General features: G+C 39.0%; 2 protein-coding genes across 2 annotated transcripts; both read right to left on the bottom strand.

Moving 5' to 3' along the window:
* Positions 1-7123: 7123 nt before the first annotated feature.
* Positions 7124-17293, bottom strand: LOC131219986 (uncharacterized). Its single transcript, XM_058214966.1, has 13 exons — positions 17140-17293; positions 16713-16829; positions 16454-16557; positions 14887-14954; positions 14383-14533; positions 14062-14154; positions 13819-13975; positions 13659-13728; positions 12201-12374; positions 11629-11698; positions 8644-8712; positions 8357-8457; positions 7124-7437 (listed from the first exon to the last, which is right to left on the bottom strand). Exons 5-13 carry the CDS (start codon positions 14499-14501, stop codon positions 7319-7321), a joined length of 972 nt encoding a protein of 323 aa, XP_058070949.1. The 5' UTR covers positions 14502-14533; positions 14887-14954; positions 16454-16557; positions 16713-16829; positions 17140-17293; the 3' UTR covers positions 7124-7318.
* Positions 17294-17651: 358 nt separating this feature from the next.
* LOC131220414 (protein HOTHEAD-like) lies at positions 17652-18217 on the bottom strand. Its single transcript, XM_058215333.1, has 2 exons — positions 17948-18217; positions 17652-17823 (listed from the first exon to the last, which is right to left on the bottom strand). The coding sequence occupies exons 1-2, from the start codon at positions 18189-18191 to the stop codon at positions 17750-17752; spliced, it is 318 nt and encodes a 105-aa protein (XP_058071316.1). The 5' UTR covers positions 18192-18217; the 3' UTR covers positions 17652-17749.
* Positions 18218-20899: the final 2682 nt, after the last annotated feature.

The following is a 20899-nucleotide window of genomic DNA, read 5'->3' as shown; positions in this document are numbered from 1 at the left end:
ATGCAATGCAATATGCGGTGAGAATGACCATGCAGGGGTGTAAAGTTGGGATGATAGTACGTAATATCGTAAGCTATGGGGTCCATCACAAGGGACTTCTATCCAAACCAGTCCCATACCTAATTTGGATAGTTAGACTTACTGTGGTAAGCTCCTGTTAGTCGCGTGCCCCAACTAAAATCTTAGCCATTACAAAGGTACACGTAACAAATAGTTACACACCACTAGCCCAAGTGGATAGTGAATGAATGAATGAATGAGTATGCAACTACTGCTCTATAAATCAGTACTGTACATCTCTGGGATCATCACTAGGGTCTAGTACACTCTACATTTAATCGCTACCTATTGGACGCGCAACCATGCAAGTGGAAGAGACCTCACTATCCGCCTAGCCAGTAGTCAGCCAATATCTACCCGGCACGTCGACAGCAGACCAAATCATAAGCTGGTCAAACTCAGCCTAGCTATGCCCCCTACCCATGGGTGGGTAAGGCCACACCCCCTCTCAACCGACCACGACATAGTGGGAGACGCAGCCTACCGGTATACGGCCCTCATGCGCTCATATATCCACTCGGTCTCGACGTTGGGGCGTCTCCTTGCCTCGGAGGTTTAGGAATTTTCACTTACGACCATCTATGGCAGCTCGATGCTAATAATATATTTTCGATGTCCCATCTAGCCATCCACGATATGCATATGGAGGCTACGACCTTGATGTCGTTAAGGCATACAGTAATCAAAACACACAATACAAGATGCATGAATCATGCACTCCAATCATGCATCAATCTTGTACATACCGTGTGCTGATGTGGGATAACTCCCCCTATCAGGGAGTCCCATAAATCACCGGCACTATGACATATGCAATGGTCAATCATATCTCATAACAAACATGCAGATGATACGTATGGGCATGTATCATGATGCTATGCTGTCACATACTCATAATCGGTATCAATAATTGGCATCAACAATCGACCTCGATAATGTGGACATTTAATCAACATTGCCCCCAAGGAATGGCCCACATAGAGCCCAACATATAGTGGACCCATGGCCTCACATAAGGGACAAATATACAACACCAAGGGCCTCACTCAAGAGCTTAATACACATCACGATGGGCCTTTCACATGGGCCTAACATACATCATAATGGACTCCATCGCCTGACCCTCAAATAATCACAATGGGCCTCATCACATAGGTCTCATATACATCATATTGGGCCTTAAACACAGGCTGAATACACATCACAATGGGCCTCAAATACAGGCTGCATATACATCACATTGGGCCTCGACAATTGGAATCAACCTTAATAATTGACCTCGACAATCGACCTATACAATCGGCCTCAACAATCGGAATCGGCCTCAACAATCAGAATCGGTATCGACAATCGGAATCGGCTTCGACAATCGAAATCGGTATCGACAATTGAAATCGGCCTCAACAAACAGAATCAGCCTCGATAATCGGAATCGGTATCGACAATCGGAATCGACCCCAATAATTAGAATTGCCCTCGACAATCGGAATCGGTATCGACAATCGGAATCGGCCTCGATACTTGGCCTCGACAATCGGAATCGACCTCGATAATCTGCCTCAACAAATAGAATCAGCTTCGATAATTGGAATTGGTATTGACAATCGGAATATCAACAATCGGAATTGGCCTCGATAATCGGAATCAGTATCAACAATCGGAATCGGCCTCAACAATCAGAATCGGCATAATAAAGGGCCTAAGGAAAGGTCACAATGTGGACATTTAACCATCATCGCCCATCAATGTGGACATTTAACCATCATTGCTCCCAAGGAGTGGCCCACATAGAGCCAAACGTATGGTGGGCCCATGGCCTCACGCAAGGGCCCTATACACAACATAATGGGCCTCACACAAAGGGCTTAATATACATCACGATAGGCCTCATTCATGGGTCATATAAACATCACGTTGGGCCTGATATCTAGGCCGCATATACATCACAATGGGCCTTATACCTGGACCACAAATACATTATAATGGGGCGCAACACATGGGCCGTAACAATGAGCCCCCAATGCATCACTATGGGCCCTAACCCATAGGCTTCAATACATTACAATAGGCCACAACCCATGGGCCTCAAATATATCATAATGGGCCTCGTATACATCGAGTGGGCCGCATCAATGGGCTTAATACATGTCAAGCAGGCCGCATCAATGGGCCGCATATACATTAAATAAGCCACATCAACGGGCCACACCAATATGCCTCATATACATCAAATGGGTCGCAATACATGGGCCCTAAATACATCAAATCGGGCCCCATCATGTGGGCCTCAAATACATCCAAATCGGGCCACATCACGTGGGCCTTAAATACATCCAAATCAGGCTGCATCATGTGGGCCTCAAATACATCTAAATCGGGCCGCATCATGTGGGCCTCAAACACATCAAATTGGGCTGCATCATGTGGGCCTCAAACACATCAAATTGGGCCGCATCATGTGGGCCTCAAATACACCAAATCGGGCCGCATCATGTGGGCCTCAAACATGTCATATCATCAAGGTAGAACCCACTTATAATATTATTTTCCATCCAATCTGATCATAAGGTCGCATAGACCTGAATTAGAGGGAAAACAAATTTCGTATTGATCCCGAATGGGTTTCAAAGGTAGACGTTCAATCTTCCACTGTTTATGCAGTGTGGTTCACTTGATAGATGGACGGTGTGGATCACAAATGCATCACGGTGCACCCTATATAGCCCGTCAGATGGACGACATGATATACATACATCATACAGGACCCAAAGAACTTGTAGACGTCAATACATTAGCTTCATCCCACCGTCTAAGGTCTAGATGGTGAGATGATACACATACATCATTGTGGGGTCCACATCCCACGTGTGGACAACCCACAGAGCTTGCTGACGTCATGAATACAGCAGCTATGCCGCTGATGTGACCTAACAGATGGATGGTTGGATGAAACACATCCATCAAGGTGGGCCCGGCAGATGGATGGTGTGTATAAAGCACATACATCAATGGTATGGCCCATCGTCTAGCCATCTGGACGGTGTGGACCTAACATATGCATCATGGCATGACCCAAGTAATCTGCACAGCCTGGATTTCAGGCATGTGCACCACGTGTGGGATAAAAGCACATACATGATGGATCCACAAGGTTGCTGACGTACACCAGGTAAGCCTCTTCTACAGAGGTGGGTCCCACGTGGGGCCATCAGCTATCATCATTTTATATATATTATATTAAATTATATTATATTATATTATATTATATTATATATATATATATTATATAATATATAGTATTTCATGTAGTCCAGCGTCCAGATGGACGATCTGGACGGTTTGATTTTCATACCTTACAAGGGGCCCACCGTCTAGAGATCTGGACGGTGTGGATGGCATAAACATCACGGTGGGTTCCACGTGGGCGGGCTCCATGGCTGGACGGTGTAAATAAGGCACATACATCATGTGGTGCCATGAGGATGGGCCACCACGGTTTGGATCAAGCTGTTATTTGTGATTTCTTCCATCCGGGTCTGTCCCGCCATGGATAACAATGTGGGCTCCACCAACTGGATCAGGTGGGCCACACACACACACACATCAGGTGGGCCACACCCCACTATCATCAACACCATAACAAAAGGTAGAGAGAGAGATAGAGGACCAAAATAGCGGAGGGACCTCGCCACTATGGGCCCCTCTCTTATACAATGCATTCATCGAGTGGGTCCCACAATAAGTGGGCCCTTTAATCATCAAAATTATACAAAAATCACCCACCTTTGATCTTCTCTGACTCCTCTTTCCACCGATGCGATCTAGAGCTCCAAGGGGTGGATTTTAATGGTTGAGATTGGCTTTGAAGGGTTAGATTGAGTGATAGGGAGTGGGCCATACAAAGCTTCTCTCATGGAGGTTGGGACGTTGGAGTTGCTTGGGAGAATGGGAGAGATGAGAGAGATAAGAGAGATGAGAGAAATGGGAGATGTGAGTGATGGGAGTACTTGTGTAAGAGAGAGAGTTGACTTTGGAGATGGGTGGTTGTACTTGGGGATGGGTGTGAGTAATGAGAGTGATGTGTACTTGATTGATGTGATTGATGAGACATTCTCTTAGGATTGCAACGTGCGGTATTTTCTTCGAACTGAACGCTGGCCCACATCTCTTGGCTCGGGCATCCCCTCGGCGAGCGAGACGCGGTCACAAGGGTACAAGTCTTGGGTTAAGCCAACTCTAGAATACAAGACACGACTTAGGGTCATGCGTAAATGCTGATAACAGATCACGGGTCGCCGGAACTCGACCGGGAGGACCGCGGAAGCCTACGGAATGGTACGGCTAGGATATGGGTCTCACAAGATCAATCCTGATAAACAAGATCATTCCGAGGTATGGAAATGTCCTCTGAATCAAATTGCTCGACAAATTGCTTTAATCGATGTCCATTTACTTTAAACTCATTGCCATTATTTGGATTCCAAATCTCAACAGCTCCATGAGGATAAACATTGATAACAGTAAAAGGGCCAGTCCAGCGAGATCGGAGCTTACCCGGAAAGAGATGTAATCGAGAATTATATAAGAGGACCTTCTAACCTAGTGTGAATGATTTTTGAAGAATGTGTTAGTCATGAAATGCCTTCATCCTGTCCTTATAAATTCTCGAGTTCTCATATGCATCATTCTGAATTTCTTCGAGTTCATTCAACTGAAGTTTACGTACTAAGACAGCATTGTCCAAATTGAAATTAAGATTTTTAATTGCCCAGTAGGCTCTATGCTCTAACTTCACAGGCAAGTGGCAAGCTTTTCCATAGACAAGTCGAAAGGGAGACATTCCAATAGGGGTTTTGAATGCGGTATGGTAAGCCCATAAAGCATTGGTCAATCGGAGTGACCAATCCTTATGGTTACGGTTAACTGTCTTTTCTAAGATGTGTTTAATTTTCTTATTAAAAATCTTAGCTTTTCAACTTGTTTGTGGGTGGTATAGAGTGCTCACTTTGTGGGAGATGCCATATTTTTTCATTAAATTCTCAAATGGCCTATTACAAAAGTGTGAGCTCCCGTCACTAATGATGGCTCGAGGCGTTCCGAACTAGAAAAGGATGTTTTCTTTTAAGAATTCAATGACCATTTGATGGTCATTATTCCGGCATGGAATCGCTTTGACTTATTTAGTGACATAGTCTACTGCTAGCAAAATATATAGATTTTCAAAGGATTGAGGGAATGATCCCATGAAATCGATGCCCCAGCAATCAAATGCTTCTATGATAAGAATGAGGTTCAAGGGCATCATATTTTGACGAGACAATGCTCCTAATTTCTGAAAATGCTAAAACTTATGAGTGTCCCTGAACATAATGGGCTAGTAAAAGCGACACTATAGAATTTTGGCCATGATCTTTTTAGGAGAAAAGTGACCACCACAGGCCTGAGAGTGATAGAAGGAGATGGCACTTTGGTGTTTATTATCTGGAACACATCTCCTTAAGATTTGGTTTAGGCAATATTTAAACAAATACGGATCATCCCAGAAGAACTCGCACCTCTATGAAGAATTTTTTCTTATCTTATGCAGTCCAATGTGTTGGCGTGAAACCTATGGCAAGATAATTAGCAATATTAGCAAACCAAGGTGAATGAGAGACTTTGAACAGTTCTTCGTTAGGGAATATGTCATTGATATGCGTCATCTCAAGGGAATTAGGGAGATCAAGGCAAAAAAGATGGTCAGCCACTACGTTCTCTACTTCCTTTTTATCTTTTATTTCTAAATTAAATTCTTAAAGTTAGAGGATCCATTTAATCAGGTGGGGCTTAACATCATTCTTAGAAAGAAGATACTTGAGCGCCGCATGATCTGTGTAAATGATGATCTTGGATCCGATCAAATAGGACTTAAATTTATCCAAAGCAAACACTACGGCTAAGTGTTCCTCTTCTGTAGTCGAGTAATTCACTTGGTCAGGATTTAGAGTTCTAATTGCGTAATGAATAACATAGGGCTTCTTTTATTTGCTCCTACCTAAAACTTCCCTGAGAGCATAGTCAGACGTGTCGCACATAAGTTCAAAAGGAATGCTCCAATCGGATAGCTGCATGATATGTGCAATGGTTAACATGCCCTTAAGTTTAGTAAAAGCTTCCTGATATTGCTCAGTCCACTTGAATGGTGCATCTTTTTGAAGTAGATTACATAAAGAATTAGAGAGATGACTAAAGTCCTTTATGAATCTCCTATTAAAGTCGGCGTGTCCTAAGAAGGATCGCACATCTTGTATGTTCTTGGGTGGAGATAAGCTAGAGATAAGATCCATTTTAGCCTTATTTACTTTAATCCCTTTGACAATTCCCTTACGAACCATGAAATGACACTTTTCCCAATTGAGTACCAAATTCTTTTTCTTCACATCTTTTCAACACACATTTAATACATTTAATATTCTCTAAGCAATCGCTGAAAGATGGATTAAAGACAGAAGTCATCCATGAAAACCTTTAGATATTGCCCCACCCACTACTAAAAAATATGGCAACGCTGACGGTTAAAAACCTCAGCAATGACCTTCCCCGACGGATTTTAGCCGTCGTAAGGTCCGTCAGGAAAGGGTGCGTTGGCGTTGCTCGCCGACAGATTAAAACCGTCAGCGTTGTCGACAGCTACAACTATCGGTATTTTCGACGGTAAGGGCGATGGCCAAAACCGTCGGCAATTCGACTGTTAAAACCATCTGGGTTTTCGACGTAAAGTTTGAAGACCAAAACCATTGGAGTTTTGGACGGTTTTTAGCCATCGGCGATTGTTATAAATTTTAAAATGATTTTCATTGAATTTAGATGATATATTTCTTGCTTTTCTATTGTGTAGACTTACCTTCTCAAATAGGTTGGTTCGTTCAGGGCTTTAGAGAAATGGGTATATTTAGAAATGGATGTGTGCGTTGATCAATGCACATCCATTTCTAGAAATACCCATTTCTCTAAAGCTCTGAACGAAACAACCTATTTAAGAAGGCAAGTCTACACAATAGAAAAGCACATGCATAGCATACCAAAAACTTTTAAAGGCAACAAGAAACAAAAACCAGCATGGCATACCAAAAATAACTTGCATCTCTTTCGACTTGTGAGAAGAACATGAAAGCAGACATAGCTCTCTTTGGTGTATTAGGATCCTTTTTCTTCTTTGATTCTCTTCTCTGAACCATCTTCATCTCCATCCTTGGATTTTCTCTTAGAAGAAGATACCTTAGGAGTAGCTGCTTTCATTTACAAGAGCCTGAAAGTACTTGGGCCATATCCATAATTCATTTCTCCTCCTGAGGAGCAAGCACCATAACAGGTAAGAAAGAGATGACGCATTTGTAACTGTGAACACATTCAATTAGAAATTTAAAAATAAAAATAAAAATAGTCTATGTGTATTAAAGATCTGGAGGAAAAGAACAACTTTCCTGTCCAGATAACATCTTAAATACATGCATATTCAAGATCATGGCTCAAAATAATCATTGGTATATGGAAAATTTTGACCAATCTATGGATATCCAAGATCAAGAGATCTATAATGGCAATCTGAACCCTAAAACAGCATTAATGCCTAAAGTCATAGACATTCTTAGAAAATCAAAGATTAAGAGCTTGGTCTCTACAATATAGAGACCGAGTAGATAAGGAGAATTACACCCACGCCATTAATCTTTGGAGGGTCATTAACTTTATGTTTTAAAAGGACACTTGGAAGTAATTTCGAACTTTTTTTTTTTTTGAAAGATGGAAGCGATTTCAAACATATAAAAGGTTATTTAGGTAACTTGGATGTCTAGATGCCTCTCTATGTGCGTTGCATGTGCAATACCTACTAGTAAAAGAAATAAAAACTAAAATCCAGCACACAACCATAAAACCACCTGCATTCAACTTCAAAACAGTCTCAATTACCCAAAAACAACAATTTTGCTCAAATTTTTGTTTAAAACCGCAATGCCTATAAAAATAGCATACATCGGCAACTTGATCTTAGAAACAACACAAAACATCTTAAGTTGTATGCTTTGAACTTCAAAGACAATCCCATTAGCTAAATATGTAAGAGTCCGCTCTGATTTGCATTCGGAAAATGTAATTCCTAAGAAAATCAAAGATGGGGAACTAAATGTTGGCAATATGATCTTAGAAATTGCAGAAAATTCCACAGATACTTAAGGAAAGAACCAAGAATAATGTGACAGATAATGAATTAACAGACAACCAACACTTCCATGCCTTTATAAAGCAGAGGCCATACCTGAGCCAGTTGGACCCATCAACAATACATTGTTTTTCTCTAGCTCCACCGAATCATCATCCTCAGTTTCTGCCTTGGGACTTCCCAAATCTCCCTTAGTCCTGGAACAGGAACCAACATATCTTATCAACATATTCTGGATTACATCGCCAAGAAACACGTTTTAACTGCTTGCAAATGGATGCCAACTCGAGGGACAGAACCATGCAATGTGGATATGAAACACAACGTGTTATGAAGAGTGGAGGTGGAGAATAGAGTAGATGGGTGGGTTCACAAGACCCAACCCTTTCTGTACAGATGCGTGATAGATCCTTTTGTAGTGGTTATAGACAGCCACGGAAAGGACCTGAAATCTGTGATAGAGGCAATTTCATGGGAAGAATTAGGAACAAAATCATAAAATCTGCTAAACTTTTTATATTTATTTTATTTTATTTTTCCTTTGTGTGTGTGTGTGTGGGGGGGGGGGGAGCATAGATGTCTGTTATTATTCTAATCAGCTATCCAACAACCAAAACAGATATGCACCCTATTAGGAGTACAATGTCTAACTCTTGTTTCCACTCAATCTTCAAAGGCATGCAATACCCCAAAGAGAAAAGGTTTTTTGAAAAAAGAAAAAGAGTAGACAAAATCCTACCATAGTCTCCTAAATCTCCACAGATGTTGAATGCGGAAGACCAAAAGGAAAAAAGAAAAAAAAAATTATAAAAATACAAAGACAAACATGTTGCGCCTAGAAAAAAGTAGTATAAAAATGTGGCACATATTCTTCAATGGTCTATTCACAATAAATACAAGGTATTTCCCATGCTTTCTCTTAACTCTCAATGAATATGCAATACCATCTACAATTGGCCCCATAATTTGGACGGCCTGATAACTGCACATCAGTGCCACATGTGAGAAGGATGAGTCACCATCATTTTCTAAAATAAGCAATACTAAGGAAGGAGTCTAACGCCACAGGATACATGGGTGGGGGAGAGTACAGTAGAAACAGCATGAGGAAACAGAGAAGGGTAAATCACCAGGCCTTGTTTGGATGCATTATTGTAATTGAATTAAAATACTTAGATTCAATAAAAAATAATCACAAAAAGCCTATGAGAACTTTCAACACAGCCCCTTATTTTCCGCTAATGCATCACATATGTAGGATAATAAGGTGGGCCATACCATGATGATCACCTGGTGGGAAAATAAGGCTGACCCACTCATCCGGCAAGACATCTAAATCAATAGACAGCTGATGGTATGACTTAGTGTATAGGTGTGGCTCACCCAATAACAGATATCAGTTGATTTCATGACAATTCACCTTCTCGGTGATTCCCACCTTTTTCAAGGATTGGATTCATGAAATCGGTTTACCATTAGAACTTGCTCAAAAGATCACATTTGAAGAGAAGGTCATGACATACAACATGGATCATTTACAAAAACTAGTGGATGACAAATTATGTGTAACATATAGAGATGGTTTAGCCACTTATGCAATTAGGGAAGGTTCAAAAGGACATACATATTTGAAAGTTGGTCAAATCATAAACAGGCGTATTATGGATGGAGACATTGTTTTCATTAATAGGCCACCTAGTACTCGTAAACATTGATTGCAAGCATTTTCTGTCTATGTGCATGACGACCATACTGTTAAGATCAATGCATGCATGGCATACCAAAAACTTTGAGAAGGTAAGTCTACACAATAGAAAAGCACATGCATGGCATACCAAAAACTTTTAAAGGCAACAAGAAGCAAAAATCAAGATGCAAATATGTGAAACGAGTATCAAAATTAGCAACAAAAAGAACCAATATTGCACAAATACATCTGTACAGTTATTTTTTAATAAGCTATGCTACAATACAAATATACATTTCTTTAGTATAACATGTACGTTTAAAAAATTATGATAAAAGCATCAATACTTGCATTTGGATATAGCAACAACTTGTGTTTCTGAGGGACTTTTGAGCAAACTTGCAATTAGCAGTTGGGAAGGCATCGAAAACAGAACTTGCAAGAAGCTGGCTTCCTTTTTCTTGCTTTTTCACCCAAATCAGAGAAGAGTATGTACTGGGAGACACTAAACATACCTCACATGTGTTTTGATGATAGTGAATCATGTGTGAGAACAGGAAATTCCAAATGCACCCTAAAATATTCTACATAAGCTCAAGCTTATTGTGCATGTAATATGAGTGAAAAACATATGACCTTTGGTATCCCATTATGTAGGCATGAAAAATAAATGTGACAAACCATCCATTTGTGAACAGGCTGCAATCAGTAACGCTTATCATCAGTGAATGTTTTTACCCATTATTTCATGTTACCTGCTTCCCCTGTCATATTTTTCATTAATAAATATATAAGCATACTCTCTGTTAGTTTTTCACAGTATAAATATTGGTAATGGTTCATCAATCCTCATATGTGACAGTGATGTACAGCTATTAGACCATCCAAATGGTCCATTCCATTGTGGATGGAGCATCTCTATAATCACACCGATCAAGCAATCCCAACCATCCAAATGGTCCATTCCGTTGTGGATGGGGATCCATTATGTTTTTTGGCATTCTAGATTGTACTGTTTGTTGACTAAAGAGAAGAAACTTGTTAGTACATAACCGAAATGTGGCTGAACTATGCACATACAGTTGAGTGGTTGTTGTAAGTTACATATATATGTATGATATATGAGTAATATTTACACAGCTTAATGGATGGTAAATTACTGATAGCCTTGTCTCAACAATTCAGGGTTGACTTTTAAAAGGTAGATTGATAAAATGATTCAAGACCTCAGCCAATCATCAAAATAGGGTCATAATGGACTCCACATTCCATACAACAGATGCCTGTCTATCCCACCTGCCACCACCATTTCCTATATTGTCCGATACAAGATTTTAATAGAAAATTTAGCAAACCCCGAGAAAGAAAATGTAGTAGAATCTCATCCCTAAGATTAGTTGTATACTGGGCTATACAACGTTGTTTGCAGACATCAATAATGATCTAGGCAAAATGACTAGAAAAAGGACTGTTTTAGTATATATGCCAAAGAAATCAGCAGTTTGGTCGAGATAGACAAAAAAATAAAATAAAATTAGCAAATTCACCATTTCGGAGCTGAAAAGCTTGTCTGTAATTTTACCCGATAGTTATTTTTTAATTAATTAATTTATTTATAGCAACTTAAATGGTATTTTTTTTAAAGGAACCATATCATTGATAGAAAAGCTATACAACTTACAAGATGCCTTCAGGCGGCCCATGGAACAAAAAGGGAACAGGGGTGTCTATCGTAAGGGCGGCCAGGACGGCTGCCAAGGAAAAGAAAAACAGGAAAGGAAACTAAAAAAAAAAAAAAACTCTACAGCTTCACAAGGGAGGATCTGGTGGAACCTAAACTGACGTTGTCTAGGAAGACAAGCCCGCGCACATGTCATTGTTGAAGTAGCTGGCAAGTACATAAATGCTAATAAATTGGAATAGGTTGTCGTTGTTGAAGTAGCTAGCAAGTACATAAATTGGAAAAACTGTTCATTCAATTGTATGTCATTGCCTTGCTTCCAAATGCTAATAAATTGACTTCTTAAATAAGATCCAGATGACATTCAGGGCAATAAATTTGAATCATATTTAAAAAAGAATGCATTGACTCCTTTGAATATTAGAATCTAAAACTAAAATAATTTTCAGGAATCGATTGAATGACAGCATTATGACTTACCAACACTGTGCCAACACCTGTCAATATGTCTACGCCTAACACAAGCATCGTGCACATGAAGTTTTTTTAAAATATAAATTTAAGATTTAAACAAATATCAAAATAGTTTTCCAAGAAATACCAGAAAACCAAATCCAATAACACAAGGTAAAATATCTGCATATCTGAAGTAGCTACTGCTGCTGCTGCTGCACCATCACCGTAGCCAGAAATTCCTACGGATTGCAGCTGTTCAGTGGCCTTTGCAGCTCCCCTGTCATTTGCTTCTGAAAACACAATAAGAATAAAAAATAAATCAGAAAAAAAAAGATTCATGGAAGATAGTTGTGTATATGTTATCCAGGCCATTCAAACCCTTCATCTGGTCTCTGGATGAAGGAAAAAATCGGGCTATTTTGAAACTCGGATGGGCATTGGTGCACATCAAGGGTGAGCATTTCCACCCAATTTGTTCCCTATGTTGTGGCCCAACTTAGTTCTGGATCGGGCTGATATTTGGGACCTGAGGATAATAAAGGTAGGATGCACTAGTAGCAAAAGAAAAGGGAAAAAATAAAATAAAAGAGATAAGAAGCAAGTAGTTGTAAACAAAATTATAGTCCAGAAAGCAATTGAAGTTGTAAACATAGTTGTAATGCTAACAGTAATGAACTTTTTGAAGCTTAAGTTATATAGAGTTGATAGGTGAATCATATTTTGTTATCAGTTGAAAGAGAAACTTGAATCTAAACATAGAGAAAAAATGCATAACAAAAGCTGAGAAGTATTGAACACACGAGTAGATTGGGGGATGTTACAGTGTGTATGGTTTATTTGGTAGGCAACGCAAACAACAGAGTTTCAAAATGCCAATGCCATATGTGAAATCCTCACACCCACAATCTTGCACATCCAGGTTTAATTTATTTAAGAATAAAAACAAACATAAAAACACAACTTCTTGATTTTTTTTGAGAGATACAAGTTCTTGATTTTTAACACACTACCCAAGAATTCTTGTTAAATATTCAAATTGTAACTAACAATCAAAAGGATAATACTTGCATCCAGACATGATTCTATGAGAAAGCATCAGTTTATTTAAATGCAGGTTCCTCAGTAATTTAGAGCTTTGTTTCTAACCAGTGGTCCACTTGAGGAGCAATGCCGCCTAATTTTAGAGCCAGGCAATCCAATGATTGTGGCCCAGCTAATGGTGAACTTGGACCTCACACATGTATGCCATATCGGCACATGCACTTGATGACAATTCTCATCTTTAACAAACGGTTCCAGAACCCAGCATCAAATTCTGATGATAGTTTCTGAAGTTGAACAACAGGAAGACATTCAAGTGTAAAATGTAAGACATCGATAACTAGAAAAATTAAATCCTAACAAGAGTTGATAAACAGAAACATAATGAGCAATTGTTTCCATCAGATGCAAATTTTAATATAATTAGATTGACATTAAGCATCCAATTGTTTGACGGGAGGATGAAATTGATGTCACGAGTCTTGTTTCACTTAAATTGACAATTGAGATCCAAAATAGTAGGCATTAGCAACCTTGTTTAAGATGATCAATTTCAGAATAAAGATCCTTGATCAATGTTGATTTCATCATCTTCTGATTAACCTGCAAATATTAAAAAAAAAAAAACCTTCAAAATAATGTTTGACTTCAAAGATAGTGGACAAATGGCATTAACCAGTCCCCATTGCTGACCTCTGGCTTATTCTTGATATTTTTTGCATGGTGTGCATAATCTAGAGTGCCGAGTGTCTCTTCCGAGCAGTGTATGGAGGGTGATATGGTTGCAATTATGCATGTCTTTGTTTTTGCTCCCAGGGAATCCCTCAGTAACCTCGTCAATTTGCTATCCCTGTTGTACCAAGGAAATCATCATTTTCTCACACCCACATTATCAAGAAAATAATTGGAAATCAATCAACTGCCACTGATTCACACCTGTATGGAATATGACCAGAAAGCTCAACAAGTGCATTAATGACACGACCAAGTGTAAGCAAGCTTTTATTGATCTCTCCTGCTTCCCTTGCTCTACCCTGCAACCAAATCTAGAGAGCATATCCATAACAATTTGCAAGATAAGAATTTAATATGAATAAATGCAAATATTAGTTTAATCCAGAGATCATTAAGCTTCTAAAACAGAACAAAAATCTATGTTTTCTAATCACAAATTCCATGATGTTTATAAAACCAGAATTAATAAATAAAATATAAATAAAAAATATATAAAACGAAGAGATATCGATAAGAAATTACAAATGAAGGTCCTTGAGCTTCGAAAGTAGAAACTTTGTTGCTCCCTCAATGTTCTTCTTAAATTGTTCCTGATGCTCTCCCTCCAACTTAGGAGTCAACAGCTTGATATACCTTTGCATGTAGGTAACAAATTGCTTCTTATCAAAAGAAGCTTGCTCCGACAAAGAGACAAATTTTCACAATAGTAAACTATCGATAAGCTTCATCACATTCAAGCAAAAACAAATTACTCATGGAAAAGGGCTCTTCATGTAGGGCCCTGACTCGGCTGAGTTGTGAATCTACTCTGGACTGAACAAGTCAGTACACGTTGCCGAGTCTTAAAATCATGCTCCATAGTCCATACTGATTTTGTGAGAAGGTTCTGAACTCAACTAACTCACTGAGTCAAGAAATTGCTATCTTCCTAATTTTTTCTCAACTTGGTGAGTGTTGAGTCACACCCTAAGTTACAATGATGCACCGATATCGTGACAGGATGAACAAAGAAGACATGGTGATTACCTTCCGCTGGCTCCCGGCACAGCCCACCTTTCTCTCCTGTTCTGGAACCATATAGCAATCTGCCTTGGCTGCAGCCCAAGAGAGCCACCATCAGAAACCACTCCATTAAAGTACAAAACAAGACACGCATTCAAGAAAAAGGTTCAATAGTCAGATTAGGGTAGTAATGAAACTGGAAGGGATATCTGAAACCAAAGAGGTCAAATGAAAATCTCAGGAGCCACATCGCAATGGACTCGAAAGGATCCATGCCTCGAAGGGACAACTCCGTGTCTTGGCCTCTGTTAGAAACATTTGCTCAACACCATAATAGGCATCAGGCTCACATGCTTCATTCACAATGCCACATTATGCCTAACTTGTCAAGGGGGTTGGGAAAAACTGAGCCCAAGCATGCCAGAATGCATAAACAACTCACACAATCTAATGTCGCCCTGCTTAGGATTTTACCAATAGAAGATTTTTTTTCCCCTCTCAAACTTCACATATAACATGCTTAAAAGCACCCGAATGCCCTTTCACTATAATATATTAGTTATCAATTGTTCTGAAAATAAAGCAAAAAGAAAATCTTCTACAATAAAAGAAAAACTAATTTCATAAATTCATTAGAGAAATAAGCAAATAATCATCACAACCACTCCACTAGCTCCTACTCAATTTCTCTACATGCCTAAGCATAGACAGAATCCCCTTATTATGCACATGGTACTGAGTATTGGTATCATAGGGCATATTAGCCTGACCGAAAACTGACACAACACAGGCATGTCATATTTGTGTCAACCCGTAGCAGATTATTGGGCTGTGTCAGTAAAAAAAAAAAAAAACCAAAAAATAGTGTAAAAATATAAGTGGAAGAAAAAAAGGAAATTCAAGAATTTATCATTTTGTCTTGTATGTATGGAACAGTGTATCAGATCATTCTTTGATAAGAAAATCATCTGTCGACCTGACCTGCTTAATGTCAACTAAATGGACCCTACTTAAACACAAATAAGCTTGATTTCATGGATCGAGTTCCGCTACATTGAAATACAAGAAACAAAATATGAAAACCAAAAAAAAAGGTGATGATTTACCCTTTGCCAATTTTTCCTGCAATTGCCCACTGACTTGACTCGTCAAATCCCACTAAAATCTTTTGTTTTGATCTCCAAAATAGGTGCAGGCCTAGTCTAAAATGTCTTTCTAAGTTTCCTTCATGGTTAAAAAATAAAATGATGAAAATGAAAAGAAAATTCTGGCCTTTATGGCTATATTGGCATTATACAATCATTGTATCAGGCCGACACAGATCTGATGTAGCCGTATTGACCAATACGATACGGATATTCTGAACCATGATCATACTAAATGAAAACAAATCATCATCTAACCAATCGCTTTGATGATGTGCAATCAAATGACTCTCAACGAAACCATCTTTAACATCGAAAAATTCTCTTATAGCTCAACTACAACAGTATCAATAGTAACATAAACAACAAATAATCTCAACAAACGGAAGTACTGAAATCTTAATGTTTGCATCCATTAGATATAAATGAGCCGGAGATGAACTTACATGCAAGTGCCAAAATTTTGGGACAAGCCATAAAAATGAGTCGATCTTTGTGCAGCATTAGCATTTACTGAAATGTGCCATCAAAATTACCACATCAATCTCACCTGAAACAGACGAGTAAATGGCATGGAGTAAGGTACGTGCTTACATTCACACTCACATATATAAAAATGAAGTGAAAACATCGTGCCAAATGAGTGTTTTAATCATCAATCAGTAGGGCAATTAAAGGCTGCTCAAGCTTCTGTTTCCCACACACATTTTCCTCTCAGGCTCCATCAGAACCTCCACTTCAGCGCATGCTTCCTCCAAGGTTTCCCTAGTGGCTCCTTCTGCTGCTGACTCCCTAATTTCCATGAAACCAGCAGGAAGATTCCTGTGGAGATATGGTAATCATAATTAAAGTGACTAGAGAAAGGACAACAATTTAAGGCTCTTTTAGCATTAAAAATCATGAGTCTATGAGGAATCAGATGCACATCTTGATGATTAAAGCAAAGTTTGAATTGGTACTGAAACAAAAGACTTTATGCAGCTCTTTATGCGTACAGGCATGAAGGGCAATTGATTCCAAATCATTTAGTGAAACATGTTTGCAGTCATGCTTGCCCTTTAGATTTGGGGTACATTTGGATGCTCAGTTAAACTGAAGCGCAATAAATCAATTTAAGTATAAAGGATATGACCTAAATGAAGGTGGGATCATTTTAATTCGTGATCATGACCAATGCGTAATTGCAATTCCATGCTCGAGTTGTTGCTTGTTCAAAACAGCAAGGATCCCACACTGCACATTAGCACAACTATCGGACTCAAATGTGACAATCAAAGCCATTATACTCCTCTCTTTTTTCTTTTTCTTTTGGGAAATCCCTGTTACATGCAATATATATATATATATATATATATATATATATATATATATATATGTATATATATATATAAAGAGCTTGCAAAACCAGCATGATTTTTGCACCATGGCTTACCACCTATCCTAGATCCATATCTGTGTGATTCCACAGCACAAATCCCAACACAATGGTTAGAGAAAACAAGCTCTCTTTCCTTCAGTCTAACAAGGATATCTCAGTGAAGTCATGGATAGATTTCATCCTCCACGCTTAATCTATGAGCCTTTATTTTGATGATCAGAATCATCGATCATTTGATGGGCCAAATTAACTCTATTCCTGATCATTGATCGAAGCATTCAAATAGATGGTTTAAGCAAGGATTGTGCACATCCTACTCTGAACTGGAAAAAATAGTAATTCTATAATCAGTGTTCAGGATTATTCAATTGCCATGATTTTTCGGCCATGACCCAACTGCATTTGTGCCCAACAGATAGAGGGCAACGATCACCCAACCTGCATGGACAACTGATACAAAATCACTTTTCTCAACCTATGATGCTATGTATTTGGCAAAGTTCAGCAAGAAAAGTTCATGAAGAAAAAACACAAAGATCACCTATCGATCTTTTGCACTTACCTCCATCATGGAAGATTACATTTTGGACTGTTGCATTCAAAAGAACAGTGATTCTCTTCAAATTCCCGGCCGCTAATAAATCAACAGAGGTATGTATTCTTCCATGAATATCAAAGATGCTACCTCCTTCTTTTGTTCCCTTTACATGCTCCAAACTAAAACCATTGAAAGGCTGAACTCCTTCGGCCATGCCCTCCGCCGAAACAGATTGCCATGGGGTCGGAGGATTCGTTCGAAAAACCATCTTAGATTCCACCCATTCATAAGATTCCCTAAGGGCCTGTTTGGATGCCTGTAAGTTCTTTTAAGTTGTAAGTGACTTACCTGTAAGTGACTTACAGGTGAAAGTTACTTACAGGTAACCTGTTTGGATGTAATTTGTAAGTCACTTACGGGTAAGTTACTTTTTCTGTTTGGATAACCTGTAAGTTACTTACAGGTAGAAAGCTGTATATTCACATCGAGCATAGCTTAGATTGGGGAATCGTTCTAAAATGTTATAATCATATAAAAAAACATGGGATCAAATATGTTATTTTGTTAAGCCCATCAAGATGAATATTTGAGATAATTATTGAGCTAAATCAATCATCAAGTGGGCTATAAAAGTGGGCCCACAAATTCAAAAAATCTATAATATGGAGTAATAACTCAATTTAAGCATTGAGAATAAACTTAAAAACATTAATTGAAAATCTAATAATTAAATTACTTGCATTCCAACTATGCAATCTGATGTAATTTCCAAGGGCCAGCGCATCATCAATCCCACTCTATTATCAAAGTTTTTCTCATTCTCTAATGAGGAGTTTGATGCTCAGGATCTAAGAGATTCACCAACACTGATGTACATCGTTAAATTACTTGCATTCTACCTGTGCAATCTAAGAGATTCACGAACACTGCGAGTACATCACAGGATCACCAACCACAGGCCACAATGAGACCAACCAGATAAACGATCTACGGGATCACCAACCACAGGCCACAGTCCCTGACGGTTTCATGGGATGCTGCATCACATGGTCCGTTCGGATTAGAGGCCCATGACACGTGTGAAAAAATACACAGGTGCGTATAAGTGACTGTTTGGATGCCAGCGTGCCTTACAGAGTAATGTCAAACCACTCCCGTTTTCAAAGGAGAAAAAAAGGGTAGATGAAACCCTACCATTTTAGGAGGAGAAGAGACGGAAGGCAGTAACTGCAGCGAGAGATTGCAGAGACGGAGAGAGATTTGGTGAGTTAGTGCATTTCTCCCTCTTCCCCTCTTTTTAAAAATCTGACCGTTGAGCCTGTAAGTGACTTACAGGGAAGTGACTTCCCACCCCTATCCCCCTGCAATTTTTTGGTAGATTTGCCTGTAAGTGACTTACAGGTTGTAAGTTACTTACAAGTGATTTTTCTCCCCCAAACACCACTTGTAAGTGACTTCCCTGTAAGTAACTTCCCACTTACCCAACTTACAGGCATCCAAACAGGCCCTAACTAACTCTGCATCCTACCCATTCATAGGATAACAGGATTTCTCGATGGAAGATGAAAGAGGGAAAAGAGGAAAAGAGGGAAAAGAGCAAAGGTGCCCGATGGATTTGGAAATCCTTTTTCAAATAAGATAACATTTTAAAATTCGTATCATGTGAGTTTTTCACTAAATAATAACACAAACTCTATTAACGGTCATACATGCATGGGACCAGTTTCTGGATGGTTAAGATTGTATTATATAATAAAAATATATAAATATTTACCATTTACAACTAGACCGATTATTTGGATGGTCTAGATAACTCTATATCTTAGCCACTATTGTTATGTACAAGTCACCACTATTTTACGTCAAATACAAAATTCACAGTTAAAAACAATACAATGAAAACGGTAAATTTAGCATTGGACTTGGTATGACTCTATGGGGCCCACCATGATCCGATTTGCTTCATCCACATCGTCCATCCATTTCTATACATCATTTTGTCATCGATCCTAAAAAATAAGCCTGGAATAAATATTGGGTAGACCACAAAATGAGAAAAAACTAGTGATTGGACGTTCACCATTAAAAAGGTGGTTTCCCTTACGGATTTTTGCCTTTTGGGCACCGCTAAAATCCGTCGGCATTGCCGAAGATTAAAATCCGGCGGGGAAAGCTTCACAGGGTCATCAGCTTTGCCCTGTTTTTTGTAGTGACCATGTCAAAAAAAATACTCATCATACATCATTAAAAAGTGGTGAGGGCATTACACAGTCCGAATGGCATCCTTCGGTATGCAAAGGTACCAAAAGGACATGTGAATGGTGTCTTTTCCTGATCTTCAGGAGCTATCTCTATCTGGTTGTAGCCCAAATACCCGTCATGGAAATGACAGTACGAGTGAGCAGCTAACCTTTCCAAGATTTGATCAATGAAGGGCAAAGGGAAGTGGTCCTTTCTTGTGACGGTATTCAACTTTCTGTAGTCAATGCACATTCTCCAACTAGTAGTAACTTTAGTTGGCATAAGTTCATTATTAGCATTGGCTATGATGGTAATTCCAAACTTCTTAGGAACCTCCTGAGTTGGACTCACCCATTGACTATTGGATATTGGGTATATGATACCCACATCCAATAGTTTAAGAACCCCAGCCTTAACCACTTCCTTCATGTTTGAATTTAGTCTAAATTGCGATTGCCGAAAGGTCTTCGCATTATCCTCAAAATAAATGTGATGAGTACAAATCGAATGGTCAATTCCCTTGAGGTCTGTATCAACCATTCAAGAGCTTCCTTATGCTCAATGAGAGTAAAGATGAGTATACTCTCTTGTTCTTGCTCAAGGTGGGATGAAATCACCACCGGGTATGTCTCATCTTGACCTGAATAGACATATTTCAAATAAGAGGGCAAAGGTTTTAGGTCAAGCTTTGATGCCTTGAGGTTAGACGGTAGAGGCATTACATCAGTTTGGGGT

This window comes from Magnolia sinica, chromosome 12 (genome assembly GCF_029962835.1).
Source record: "Magnolia sinica isolate HGM2019 chromosome 12, MsV1, whole genome shotgun sequence".
In the NCBI taxonomy this organism is placed as follows: domain Eukaryota; kingdom Viridiplantae; phylum Streptophyta; class Magnoliopsida; order Magnoliales; family Magnoliaceae; genus Magnolia; species Magnolia sinica.
The sequence above is the reverse complement of the archived record's forward strand: the minus strand, read 5'-3'. Positions and strand labels throughout refer to the sequence as shown.

Coding starts and splice junctions, on each gene's coding strand:
- LOC131219986 (XM_058214966.1), bottom strand. CDS start 14,501: ATGCAAAGGTATATCAAGCTGTTGACTCCTAAGTTGGAGGGAGAGCAT. Junction 12,375..13,658: donor AATTGATCATCTTAAACAAG/GTTGCTAATGCC, acceptor TTGTGTTTTCAG/AAGCAAATGACAGGGGAGCT. Junction 7,438..8,356: donor GATGGGTCCAACTGGCTCAG/GTATGGCCTCTG, acceptor ATGTGTTCACAG/TTACAAATGCGTCATCTCTT.
- LOC131220414 (XM_058215333.1), bottom strand. CDS start 18,191: ATGGTTTTTCGAACGAATCCTCCGACCCCATGGCAATCTGTTTCGGCG. Junction 17,824..17,947: donor TGTAATCTTCCATGATGGAG/GTAAGTGCAAAA, acceptor TTGTCCATGCAG/GTTGGGTGATCGTTGCCCTC.